Genomic DNA, 12,812 nt, shown 5'->3' with positions numbered 1-12,812 from the left:
GGTGAAGTGCAGCGATGTAGCAACAGGCGCAAACAGAGATGCGCTAACGCCTGCTGCCTCTCGTGGTAGCTCCGCCCCAGTCCCATCCCACCACGCCCACAGGCCATGGGGGGAGGGGAGGATAAGGTGGGGCGTGACGTCACAGACAGCGACCGCCCATTGGACCGTCGTGCGCGCCGGGGCCGGAGGGCGTGTCTGCGAGCGCTGATTGGCTGGCGCGCTCTGGCGGGGCGGGGCCGACCGCGGGCCGGGAGCACGGCGGCGGCTGCAGCATGGGTCCTCGCCCGCGGCTTCGCTGAGCCTCGCTGGCCTAGGCTGCCCGCGGCGCCCGCAGCGGCGGCGGCATGAAGGGGGCCCTGGGGAGCCCGGTGGCCGCCGCGGGCGCCGCGATGCAGGAGACGTTCGGCTGCGTCGTGGCCAACCGCTTCCACCAGCTGCTGGACGACGAGTCGGACCCATTCGACATCCTGCGCGAGGCCGAGCACCGGCGCCAGCTGCAGCGCAAGCGGCGCGACGAGGCGGCGGCGGCGGCCAGCGGGGCCGGGCACCGCGGCGGCCGGAGCCCGGCTGTGGCCTCAGGATTCAGACCCGGCGCGGCCGGCCGCAGGGAGTCGCAGAAGGAGCGCAAGAGCCTCGCGGCGTCGGGCGCACAGCAGCCGGACAGCCCTGGGGGCCCGCAGCCGCCAGGTACGCCGTGGGCACCCAGGTCACCCCTCCCGCTGCTAGACTCGGTTCGCGGGGACTGGTCCCGCGTGGGCGAGTCAAGTCAGAGCTGGGAGTCCTGATGGGCTCAGGGCCTGAGGCCACACTTCCGGGAGCCCCCCTCCAGAGTAATCACCCTAATAACCCTCCCAGGGGTTATCCTACAGGGTCACCCTCTCAGAGTCAAATTCCTCGGGGTCACCCTCCCGGGAGCCACTCTTGCAGGATCATGACCCTCCAGGGCCACCCTCCTGGGTGGCCACTTTCCTGGGTCACCCTGTCTCGGTATAAGGGCCAGGGTCTTACTCCCAGTGGGCTCATCCTAGTTGGGGGAGAGTAAGCAGAGCCGTGAATCTTGATGGACAGAGGGCCCTTGGTCACACTCCTAGGGTCCCTGTCTACGAGGAGGGATGGGAGGCTCCTTGTCCCTGTGGACCCGTTCCGGGTCGGGCGTGGAGTGGGCTGAGCTGGAGGTTCCTGATGGACAAGAAGGCCCGGGGGTGAGCACGGGAGACCTGGCGGTCCTGGTTGGTTGGAGGGGCCGGGCACTGACAGCCTGTCCCTGGCTGCATCCTTTATCCTCCCCACGGGCCTCTGCAGGATTCAACTCCATAGGCGACACGCAGTTGAAACCCTCAGGGATCCCAGACTCTAGGCCTCGACATTCAGGGAGGCCTGGGCACTCGAGGGTGCGGGAGCCGCGGGACGGCAAACCTGAGCCCCGGGTGAGTGGGGTGGACTTGGGGTCCCGCTCCTCTGCGCCTTATCCCTTTTCTCTTTCCCCATATCGTGGCTTCTGTGGCATCGACTGCAGGTGGAACAAATAGTGTATACAGGTGGGGAGTGTAACTGTGATTGATTGAATACTGTTTTTAACGGAGAACCGGCTTTAACCTTTGCAATCAGAATGTTCAAAGTTACCCTTTCTGGTTAGCAGAAGAGCCAACCCCCCGCTGGGTGTGCTGTCTGCACGAGAGGCCGCTTCAGACTTCGTGGCTGTCACCCGAACTGCGTCAAGGCTTTTGCAGCAAAGCTCTCGCCTCCTGCTTACCCTGTTTTCTCCATAAAAAGACTGTGACATTAAGGTTGGCAAGAAGGGCTGTTGAGGTTAGAGTGTAGTTTGACCATAGAGTAGGCAGGTGTTTATATGGGCATTATTGCTTGTCCTTGCTTGAGAAAAACTGTCTGCCCCACTTATAGCTTTAGGTTTGAGGCTTTGGCTAGGTAATGTTTACCTTTATCTGTAAAGTTAATTTGAGACATTGCTTGAGAATCAGGAAATTATTACAATAAAGATGGATACCTTAGTGGGTGTAGGACTCCTTTTAAAATTGAAATGAAGAGCTGGAGAGATGGCTCAGAGGTTAAGAGCACTGACTTTCTTCCAGAGGTCCTCAGTTCAATTCCTAGCAACCACATGGTGGCTTGCAACCATCTATAAGGAGATTTGATGCCCTCTTCTAACATGCAGGTAGAACACTGTATACGTAATAAATAAATCTTTAAAAATTATTGAAATGCATCATACTGTACCTTATGTATGGATCATGTGTTTCTCTTAAACGTATTTAGAAAAATGGAAGGGAGAAAGGCTATTTTACCTATTACTTTTTTATCAAGTGAAAATACACTAGCCCCTGAAGAGTACCAGTTAAAATGTTGATATGTTGTTGGTTTGTTTGAGACAGGATTTCTCTGTGTAACAGCTCTTGCTGTCCTGGAACTTGAGTTGTAGACCGAACTTATAGACAGACGCCTGCCTCTGACTCCCAAGTACTGAGATTAAAGGCATGCACCACCATACCCAGCTAAAATGTTGATTTTTAGCCTTTTTAAAATTAAAAATATTTTTGTTATGATGAATCCAGTGTTTCATACATGTTGGCAAGTGATTTACCACTGAGCTCATACCTCCCCCCAACAACCTCCCCTCTTGTTACAGAGATTTCAAACAATCTCAAAAATGTATGAAGTTAGAAAAAGGGTCCCTTACTTTTATTATGACTAGCACTATGCATTTATGTACATATATTTACATAATGAAAACACAGTGTGGGTCTGGGAAGATAGGTCAATCTGCAAAATGTTTGTCTTGAAAACATGAGGACCTCATGTTCCATCCCTACCTGAATTCCCAACTCCCAGAGAGAGGCCTGGTCTCAGAAAGTAAGGTGTGAACACCCAGGGTTTACCTCTGGCTTCTGGATCCAGCTGCACACTGGCACATACATACATACATACATGCATGCACACAGGTACACTGCTGTTTCTTTTTTTGTAACCTGCTCTCACTGAGAGCTGTAAGCTAGTATACTTAGAACTTTATTTTTCCTGTCACTTCACAGTCTAGGCATTCTGGCTTTTGAGACCTAGTTGATGTTGTTAGGATGGAAATTTCGTAATGAGAATTCTTTTTTCAAGTGTGCATGATTTCCATGCCTGTAGCTCCTGTTTTAAATGTATCTGATGGGCTGCAAAGAGTGGCTATAAGTGTCATTATCACTAATTAACACAAAAGACCATGCTTTTCTGCACTCAAAAAAAAAAAAAAAAAAATTAAACTTAGCCAGGCAGTGGTGGCACATGCATTTAATCTACCAGCACTCAGGAGGCAGAGGCAGGCAGATCGCTGTGAGCTCCAGGCCAGCCTGGTCTACAGAACTACTTCTGGGACAGCCAAGGCTACACAAAGAAACCCTGTCTTGGAAAAAAAAAGAAAAAGGAAAACAATTTAAGCGTTGAATGTCCTGAGTGCATGTGTAGTGAAGACAGACACATTTGCTGTGCAATAGAACCAGTCACTGATCTCAAAACGATGTGGCAGTCATTGTTTTCCCCATAGAAATATAGATTTTTTTTAGCATTCTTATCTGTGAGCCTTGCCCAGTAAATTCATTCTTGACTCATTAGTTGTTCCATCCTTGTTTTTTTTTTTTTTTTTGGTTTTTCGAGACAGGGTTTCTCTGTGTAGTTTTGCGCCTTTCCTGGAGCTCACTTGGTAGCCCAGGCTGGCCTCAAACTCACAGCAATCCACCCGGCTCTGCCTCCCGAGTGCTGGGATTAAAGGCGTGCGCCACCACCGCCCAGCCTCCATCCTTGTTTTCATAGATTTCAGGGTTGTGATGGATAAGCCAGGATTCAGTTTTGTCTTACAGGAAGTCTTACTGTAAATTTTACTGTTTAAAATTTACTGTAAAAATTCTGTTTACTCCAGGCTTTAGTTTAACAAGTGATCAGACCCTATGAGCCAGCTCTTTATTGGAAAGGGTTAGAGAAATGGAGCATCTGCATTGCCTGATTCAGCACAGAGAAGCAAGCTAGGTCCAGTTGCATCTTGGTCTCCTAGAACCAAGTTGTAGGGGACTAGAAATCTCTGATTACCCTTTTTTGGGGTTTTAGAAAAATGCATTGTTTGCAAGGTACTCATAATTATTATAATGAATTACATTTAATAGTTTCAGTTTATACACAGGGACCCTGGAAGAGACTTTATTTAATTGATACAATTGGAAATAACTAAGAGGAAGCAGAAAGAAGTGAGAATAAGCACTTCAGCAATTCTGTAGCTGAACAGAGATACACAGTTAAAAAAAAATGAGTTGCAAGTAGGAAATCAGAATCTGACTAAAATAGTAGTTCTTTTCTTAAAAAGAAAGTTTTTTTTATGTGTAAGCATGTTTTCCTGCATGTATGTATATATATGGTATACATGCATACCGTGCCCACAGAGGCCAGAAGAGGGTATCAGATTCCCAGAACTGGAGTTACAAATAGCTCTGAGCCACCATGTGGGTGCTGGGAACTGAACTCAGGTCCTCGGCCAGAGCCACAAGTGTGCTTAACTACTGAACCATCTCTCCAGCCCCATTAGCTCTCTTTTTTAAAATACATTTTTATTTGATGTGTGCAAGTGTTTGCCTGCATGTGTGTATGTGTACCGCATGCCTGTCTGATGGCTGCAGAGGCCAGAAGAGGGCTTCAGATCCTCAGAACTGCAGTTGGAGACTAGTTTTGAGCTATTCTGTGTGTGCTGGGAACCAAACTGGGTCCTCTGTGAGCACAGCCAATCCTCTTAACTGCTGATTCATTCTCTAGTTCTAATGGTTCTTTTTATACTGAAGGAAAGTAGGGATGAGTGCTGAGGATGGAGTGTCATGGGTAGACCTACATTTTTCAGCTTGTTAGTTTTAATGATGATAATTTATCCCTTATATTTCAAACACCTCTTCCAATTTTTTAGACTTAAAATTTTTGAGAATTCCACATGAGTGCCATATTTACATATTTTCCTTTCTTCTCCTTCCAACTCTTCCTGTGCCTCTACAACCCTCTCAAATCCATGACCTCTTCTATATCATACACACACACACACACACACACACACACACACACACACACACACTCTACTAGTTGCTCAAATGTGCATATATTTAGGGTTGGCCACTTGGGATTGAATAACCTATCAAGGCGGCTTGTCCCTGGAGAAAACGGATTCTCAGAGTCCATTGAGTACCTATAGTTGTTCATCTAGGAGTGAGGCTTTATGAGATGTCCCCATCCACACTGGTATGTCAACTGGTGTCACTATGCAGTTCCTGTGTAGATTGCATGGTTACAGCATCCCTGTCATGTCTAGAAGATACTGTCTTGCAGCAGATATCATGGTCCTCTGGCTTATCTTTCCAAATCTTCTGTAATGTTCCCTTAGCCTTAGATATAGTGGATCATCTCTTCCACATGAGTGCTCATATGGAAGCAAGAGGTCAATATTGGGTATCTTTTGTTACTTTTCACCTTATTTTTTTGAAACCAAGTCTTAATTTTTTTTTTTTTTTTTTTTTTTGAGACAGGGTTTCTGTCTCTGTGTAGTTTTGGTGCCTGTCCTGGATCTTGCTCTGTAGACTAGGCTGGCCTGGAACTCACAGACATTTCCCTGGCTCTGCCTCCCAAGTGCTGAGATTGGGCACCACCACTGCCCAACTTAAAAAAAAAATTTTTAATGACTTTATTGTATGTGCATTGGTGTTTTGCTTGCATATATGTCTGTGTGAGGTGTCGGATTCCTTGAAATTGGAGTTACAGACAGTTGTGAGTTGCCATGTGGGTGCTGGGAATTGAACCCAGGTCCTCTGGAAGAGCAGTAAGTGCTCCCAACCGCTGAGCCATTTCATCAGCCCCCTAAAAACATGGTCTTTTCTTTATTTCTTTTTCTTTCTTTCTCTCTTTCTCTTTCTCTCTCTCTCTCTCTCTCTCTCTCTCTCTCTCTCTCTCTCTCTTTCTCTCTCTCTCTTTCTTCCCTCCCTCCCTCCCTCCCTCGCTCCCTCCTTCCCTCCCTTCCTTTCATCCTTTTTTTTGAGCCCAGGTTTCTCCGTGTAGCCTTGGCTGTCCTGGGACTCTCTTTATAGACCAGGCTGGCCTTGAACTCACAGAGATCCACCTGCCTCTGTGTGCCACCACTGCCTGAGACATAGCCTTTCAATAAACCCAGAACTCACTATGTATCTATACTAGCTGGCTAAGGAATTTCTCTGCCTCCCCAGTATTGGTGCTACAGGCATACTCCATCACCCTTGGCTTTTCTCTAGGTTCTGGTATCTGAACTGTGGGCCTCATATTTGTACTTTGCCCACTGAGCCATCTCTCCAGCACCCAATTTTGATTTCTTGGTAATGTAAATTTTTCTAATAAAAGCTCTATTATGTCTTTTAGTGTTCTAAGCATATAACAAACTCAGATTGTGAACTCACTGAGTGATGCAAATTGTTTTTAAATATTTCTGGTCATGGGACATTGAAAACATTAGGCTTCCTGGCATGATAGTGCTCATCTTTAATCCGAGCACTATGAGGCAAGTAGATTGCTTGTGAATTTGAGGCCAGCCTGGTGTACATAGGAAGTTCCAGGCCAGCCAGGGTTACACAGTGAAATCCTGTCTCAAAGAGACAGAGACAGATTGAGCTTAGGTTTGTGGTGTAATTTTTCACACTAAAAAACTACTTTACGGGGCTGGAGAGATGGCTCAGAGGTTAAGAGCACCAACTGCTCTTCCAGAGGTCCTGAGTTCAACTCCCAGCAACCACATGGTGGCTCACAACCATCTGTAATGAGATCTGGTGCCCTCTTCTGGCCTGCAGGCATACATGCAGACAGAACACTATACATAATAAATAGATCTTAAAAACAAAAAAAAAAACAAAACAAAAAAAACCAACTACTTTACAGTTTCATGTTAGGAATATCACAGACATAATTGTAGCTGGAGGGCTTCACTCCAGTCTGGCCAACTCCGCAGTCTGACAACCCACTTATAAAATAATCACTCAGACGCTTATATTATTTACAAACTGTACGGCCGTGGCAGGCTTCTTGCTAACTGTTCTTTTATCTTAAATTAACCCATTTCTATAAATCTATACCTTGCCACGTGGCTCATGGCTTACCGGCATCTTCACATGCTGCTTGTCATGGTGGTAACTGGCAGTGTCTCTCCGCCTCAGCCTTCCACTTCCCAGCATTCTCTTCTCTGCTTGTCCTGCCTATACTTCCTGCCTAGCTACTGTCTAATCAGTGTTTTATTTATACAGAGCAATATCCACAGCACATAATTTTTGATTCAAACTAAGAACTGATAATATATACAAGTGCTAGACTTTAAAGCTTAGGTAGTAAATGCTACTGTGAAAATACACATATGCCTGTATTTCCTAAGAGTATATGTGTATATACCTATATATACAAATATGCATATATATGTTGTCTATGAGAGAAATTTAACAGTTAAAAATGTACCTATTTGAAGAAATTAAACCTTTTATAGCTATATAATCAATGGGAAGAATAATTTCTACTAAGAAAAGTAAAAGCCATTAGAACAGAAGTTGCACATACTGTTTTAGGACCTAAGAAGTGGTGAAGCTCTGCATAACATCACTAGAAGTTAGATAGCTTCAAACTCATGGATTTAAAAAGCTAAGCATAAAATGTAGAGAACAGGGCTGGCCAGTGGTAGAGCACACCTTTAATCCTAGCACTCGGAAGGCAGAGGCAGGTGGATCTCTGGTCTACAGAGCATCTTCCAGGACAGCTAGGGCTACACAGAGAAACCCTGTCTTGAAAAACCAAAAAGGAGAGGGGAGAGAAAATGGCAGCCCCTGCTCCAGCTGGGTGATGGGTTCTTAGTAAACAAAAAGACACCCTATTTGAGTACTGGCTGCCTCTTAAATGGGTAAGGGAATATGTATGATATGAGTATTGTCACATATGAATCATATCAAAAAGCAAGAAACTAAATAATCATGCATACCTCTGTGTTAAAAGCAAACACTCACCTTTTTGTCAGAAGACAGACACTAGTTGCCCTTAGTTTGTTTGCAGCTAGGATTCTTTTTTGTTTTGTTTTGGTTTTTTGGTTTTTGTTTAGTTTTTCAAGACAGGATTTCTCTGTTAGTCCTGGCTGTCCTAGAACTCTCTCAGAGATCCACCTGCCTCTGCCTCCTGAGTGCTGGGATTAAAGGCATGGGCCACCAAGTTCAGCTGCAGATGGATTCTAAAAGTGTAGTCTGAGGTGCAGGGTTTTTATCCTTTGATTTCCTTAGATGGGTCTTTATCACTACGACTTGGTAAAGCTGTGCTTGTGAAATGCCATCCATCCAGTAAAAGATACCTAATAGCAGTCACAGAGGCACTGAAAAAATGTCAAACTAGCTAAGCGTGATGACACACACCTAAGGCAAGAGGATCAGTTCAAGGCTGGCCTAGGCTCCATGGTAACATCCTGTAAATTTGTAGTTTGTATGGGTTAACCCTGTCACTTCTAGGACTTGGTGACGTTTATTGATAGTTAGCAGAGGAGGCAGTGGTAGACTGTTTCTCTCAGAAACACTCACTAGTGACTGATTTCTGGTAGAAAACTCTACACCTCGTGCCCACCCCATACCGTACTGCTGTGGATGCTGTGTTCCAGCTTTGCTGTGGTTCTCCTGGCAGGCCAGAAGCGGACTCCTAGAAGAGGGGAGCAGCAGGGATGGAACGGCAGCCGGGGGACAGACGTGTCTGATAGAGCAGAGCGGAGGTCCTACAGGGAACATCGACTCGATGACACTGAGAGGCAGGCAGACTGGACAGCGGAGAAGTTTACAGATGAAAAGTATGTACCTCAGTCCTTGGTTAGGGTGGCCGGGGCCCCAGAGATTGCCAGATAACTACTAGGCTTTGTGACATTTCTGTGGTGGCAGTCCTACGAATAATTTGCCAAGGTAAGTCTCAAGTCATGTTGCCTTCTGTAGAACATGAAGGATCTTCCATTTACCTATATCTTAGTTCAGGAAATGATTGTACAATTAACAATTAATTGTGGCCAGGTGATGGCACACACCTTTAATCCCAGCACTCGGGAAGCAGAGGCAGGCAGATCTCTGTGAGTTCGAGGCCAGACTGGTCTACAGAGAGCGTTCCAGAACAGCCAGGGATACACAGAGAAACCCTGTCTTGAAAAAAAAATGGGGGCTTGGGGTGTAGCTCAGTGTTTGAGCTCTTGCCTACCATGCACAAAGTTCAAAGCACAGAAGGAGTATTTGGGTTACATATGAAAGGCCTTTTTAAATTTTTTATTTTATGTTTGTGGATTTGTCCTGTGTGTATGTATGTGAACTCTGGAATCAGCTCCCCTGGATCTAGAGTTACAGATGGTTGTGAGCCACCATGTAGGTACTGGAAATCAAGCCCAGGTCATTTGGAAGAGGAGCCAGTGCTCTTAACCACTGAACCATCTCTCTGACCCCTGAAAACCCTCATGTTAAAACAACAACAACAACAAAACACACGCACACACATACACACAAAGTATGTTGAACAGGTTAAAAATTCTTTTGAAGTTAGATTAGGAAACTAATTTTGGGCGTAGGGATATAATTACAGTGAGTTTAGCAGTTGTCCCATGACCTCCTCATGTACACTGTGGTGCATGTGTGTTCATGCACAAACAAACAAACAATAAATGTGAAAAAACAAAACCAGTAAATACCCACCCATCTTGCCGTCTGAGATGACCACCTTTCGGGCTTTGGCCTATTTTCCCATCTTTTTTTTTTTTTTTTTTTTAAAGATTTATTTATTTATTATGTATACAGAAGAGGGCGCCAGATCTCATTACAGATGGTTGTGAGCCACCATGTGGTTGCTGGGAATTGAACTCAGGACCTCTGGAAGAGCAGTCGGTGCTCTTAACCTCTGAGCCATCTCTCCAGCCCCTATTTTCCCATCTGTTAATCTACCAAGGTGGTAAAGTAGAGTCTTAGTTATTTTTCTTTCTTTCTTTTTTTTTTTTTTAAAAATTTACTCTTTTTAAAAAATTTTATTTGTATTTTATGTACATTGGTGATTTGCCTTCATCTGTGTCTGTGTGAGGGTGTTGGATCCCCTGGAAGAGGAGTTACAGATAGTTGTGAGCTGCTATGTGGATACTGGGAATTGAACCCAGGTCCTAAGAGCAGAGCAGTCAGTGCTCTTAACTGCTGAGCCATCTCTCTAGCCCCATTAGTTATTTTTCTATTGCTGTGATGAGTTATCATGATCAAGGCAACTTATGAAAAAAAAAAAACAAGCATTTAATTGGGGTCTTAAAGTTTCAGAGTGTGAGTCTTTAACCATCATGTCAGGGAGCATGGCAGCAGGCAGGCAGGCAGGCAGGCATGGTTCTGGAGCAGTAGCTGAGAGCTCACATCTGATCTGTAACCACAAGGCAGAGATCAAACTAACTGAGGCAGCAATTGACTAGTGAGGGCTTTTGAAAACTCAAAGCCCATCCCCCATGACACACACCTCCTTCAACAAAACCACACCTTCTAATTCTTCCCATACCTCTGGTCCTTCCCAAACAGTTCCACCACCAACTAAAAACCAAGCATTCAAACATATGACCCTATGGGGGCCATTCTCATTCAACCACAGATGGTAATGCATACATGCTGACCATGCCATACCCTTTCATTTCTTCTTGACATATTATGAGGGTTTCCCATGTGATGATCAGCAGTGTTTGCTCAGTGTTTTCAGTTGTGTGTTAATTCCACATGATGTGTTATTGCATACTGCACTTAGTGGCTGTCTTGTGACCTATTATTTGGATGAATCATTTGTTACCACTTGCTTAGTGCTACTAGGCCTGTGCTTGGCTCAGCATTAGGCTTTATAAATGATGCTTGGGAGCAGAAGCAGCTTTTGATCTGTGTAAGACATTTCCTCAGTAGAGTCCTGGAATTAGAGTGCCAGTTGAGGTTGTAAAGCTGTGACTCTCAGGCAGGTGACCTATATCTGCCTCTGGCTTTAGTACAAAATTGGATGAATAGAGATGGTATAAAAACAGACAAAATTGGGGCCAGGTGACAAACCACTGTCCTAACTACCTGTCAGTTTGCTTTGTCACTTATCTGTGGTAGATAGCATCTCCATGGCATATTCTGCAAACTGGGCTGTAATCCAGGTTGATTTTTGCTTATTTGAATTTCTTGATTCATGTTTCTTGATTCATGTTACTAGACAGAATTATAATTTTTTTTTTATCTTAAAAGAGTCTAAATTCAGCCCTTTCAACTTACAGATGGAAAACAGATATCCAGAGTTGGAGTGACTCTGGTCTCAGCTAGTTGACAAGGATGTTGTACAGTCAGAACACATGTTTTCCTTCAGAAGCGATATCCTATGTGTGAGGAGTTGACCGAACCAGGATCAGATGCAGAGAACAGTCATGTTGGTGTGTGTGGATCTGGGATGCAGATATTCCTTTCAGCGAAGCAGAAGCTTTTCCTTAGGCCTCTTAATGAACTTAATTGAACCCTCTGAACATAGACTTATTAGGTTTGGCAGGTAAGAGCACTTGCTGTTCTTCCAGAGGAACTGAGTTTGTGAGCACACTTACCAGGCAGTGTAACTCCAGCTCTAGGGGATCCGATGCCCTGTTCTGGCCTCCAAGAGCACACACAGGGATGTTTGTATAGATATAGATTCACACAGGCATACACATAAATAAAAATAAAATAAGCACTGTGTAGTGGTGGCGCATGCCTTTAATCCCAGCACTTGGGAGGCAGAGGCAGGCGGATCTCTGAGTTTGAGGCCAGCCTGGTCTATAGAGCTAGTTTCAGGAAAGCCAAGGCTGTTAACACAGTGAAACCTTGTCTCAAAATAAATAAAATAAATCTTAAGACACACCAAAGTCTTTACTGTCATGGTCACAGGGTAGAAGAAGGTTCAGTATGTTAAAGATTTCAGCTCCAAATACCACCTTCTGGCTGTGTGTTTAGAAGAGAGATTTGGAGGGACAATATTTAAAGTTGAAGCATTTTTCTTACACAAAATATTCCTCATTAAATGTTTAATACCAAGACAGGAAAGAACCTTCACATTAGCACAATCATTGTATATAAATGAGGAAACTGGATCTACAGAGTGAAAGCCATGCCCTCACCAGTTGAGAACCAGAACCTGTGCTCCCTACCTGGTACCCATGTGACCTTGGGCAAATTCCCATCTCTTTAACAGCAGCTCTATATACCAGACTTGGTTGTGAGAATTAAAATGCTATGTGTAAGTGCGTGCTCAGAGCAGTACCAGGGTCAGTGTGTTCAGTGGTTAACTATCAGTTTAGTCAAGCCACCATGCTTTCTGATAGACTATAGCCATAACTGCCTTCTAAAGTTTGTGTGTTTTTCTCAAAAAGGTTTCAGATCTTTTAAGTCCATTTCACCACTTTTCATTATACCTGTCTTTTCCTAGACCAGTTGACAGGTTTGATCGAGACAGACCACCGAGAGGACGTGGAGGCCCCAGAGGAGGCCTGAGGAGCAGAGGCCGAGGTGGTCCTGGGAACAGAGTTTTTGACTCCTTTGACCAAAGAGGGAAACGAGATTTTGAAAGATACAGTAGCAATGATAAAGTGTAAGCTCCTTTGCCTATGCCATTTCCACTTTAGATTGTGTGTCTGTTGATGACCAGCTGTGCTGGTCTGTCTATGAGTGTGCTGTCTGTCATTCCTGTGGGGGCAGGATTTTATTCTTTTAAAGATTTGCTTTTTTTTTTTAAAGATTATGTGTATCTTAGCTGGGCGGTGGTGG

At 45.0% G+C, this 12,812-nt stretch overlaps 1 protein-coding gene across 1 annotated transcript in view; it reads left to right on the top strand.

Moving 5' to 3' along the window:
• The first annotated feature begins 245 nt into the window (after window positions 1–245).
• Habp4 (hyaluronan binding protein 4) overlaps window positions 246–12,812 on the top strand; it is a 28,896-nt gene continuing 16,329 nt past the window's right edge. The window contains exons 1-3 of the mRNA XM_028891684.2: window positions 246–687; window positions 8,689–8,848; window positions 12,475–12,636. Of these exons, the coding sequence (XP_028747517.1) occupies window positions 345–687; window positions 8,689–8,848; window positions 12,475–12,636 (665 nt within the window). The 5' untranslated portion in view covers window positions 246–344. The remainder of the gene's footprint in view (window positions 688–8,688; window positions 8,849–12,474; window positions 12,637–12,812) is intronic.

This window comes from Peromyscus leucopus, chromosome 5 (assembly GCF_004664715.2).
Source record: "Peromyscus leucopus breed LL Stock chromosome 5, UCI_PerLeu_2.1, whole genome shotgun sequence".
In the NCBI taxonomy this organism is placed as follows: Eukaryota; Metazoa; Chordata; class Mammalia; order Rodentia; family Cricetidae; genus Peromyscus; species Peromyscus leucopus.
Note: the sequence above shows the minus strand (reverse complement) of the source record. Positions and strands in the feature narration are given on the sequence as shown.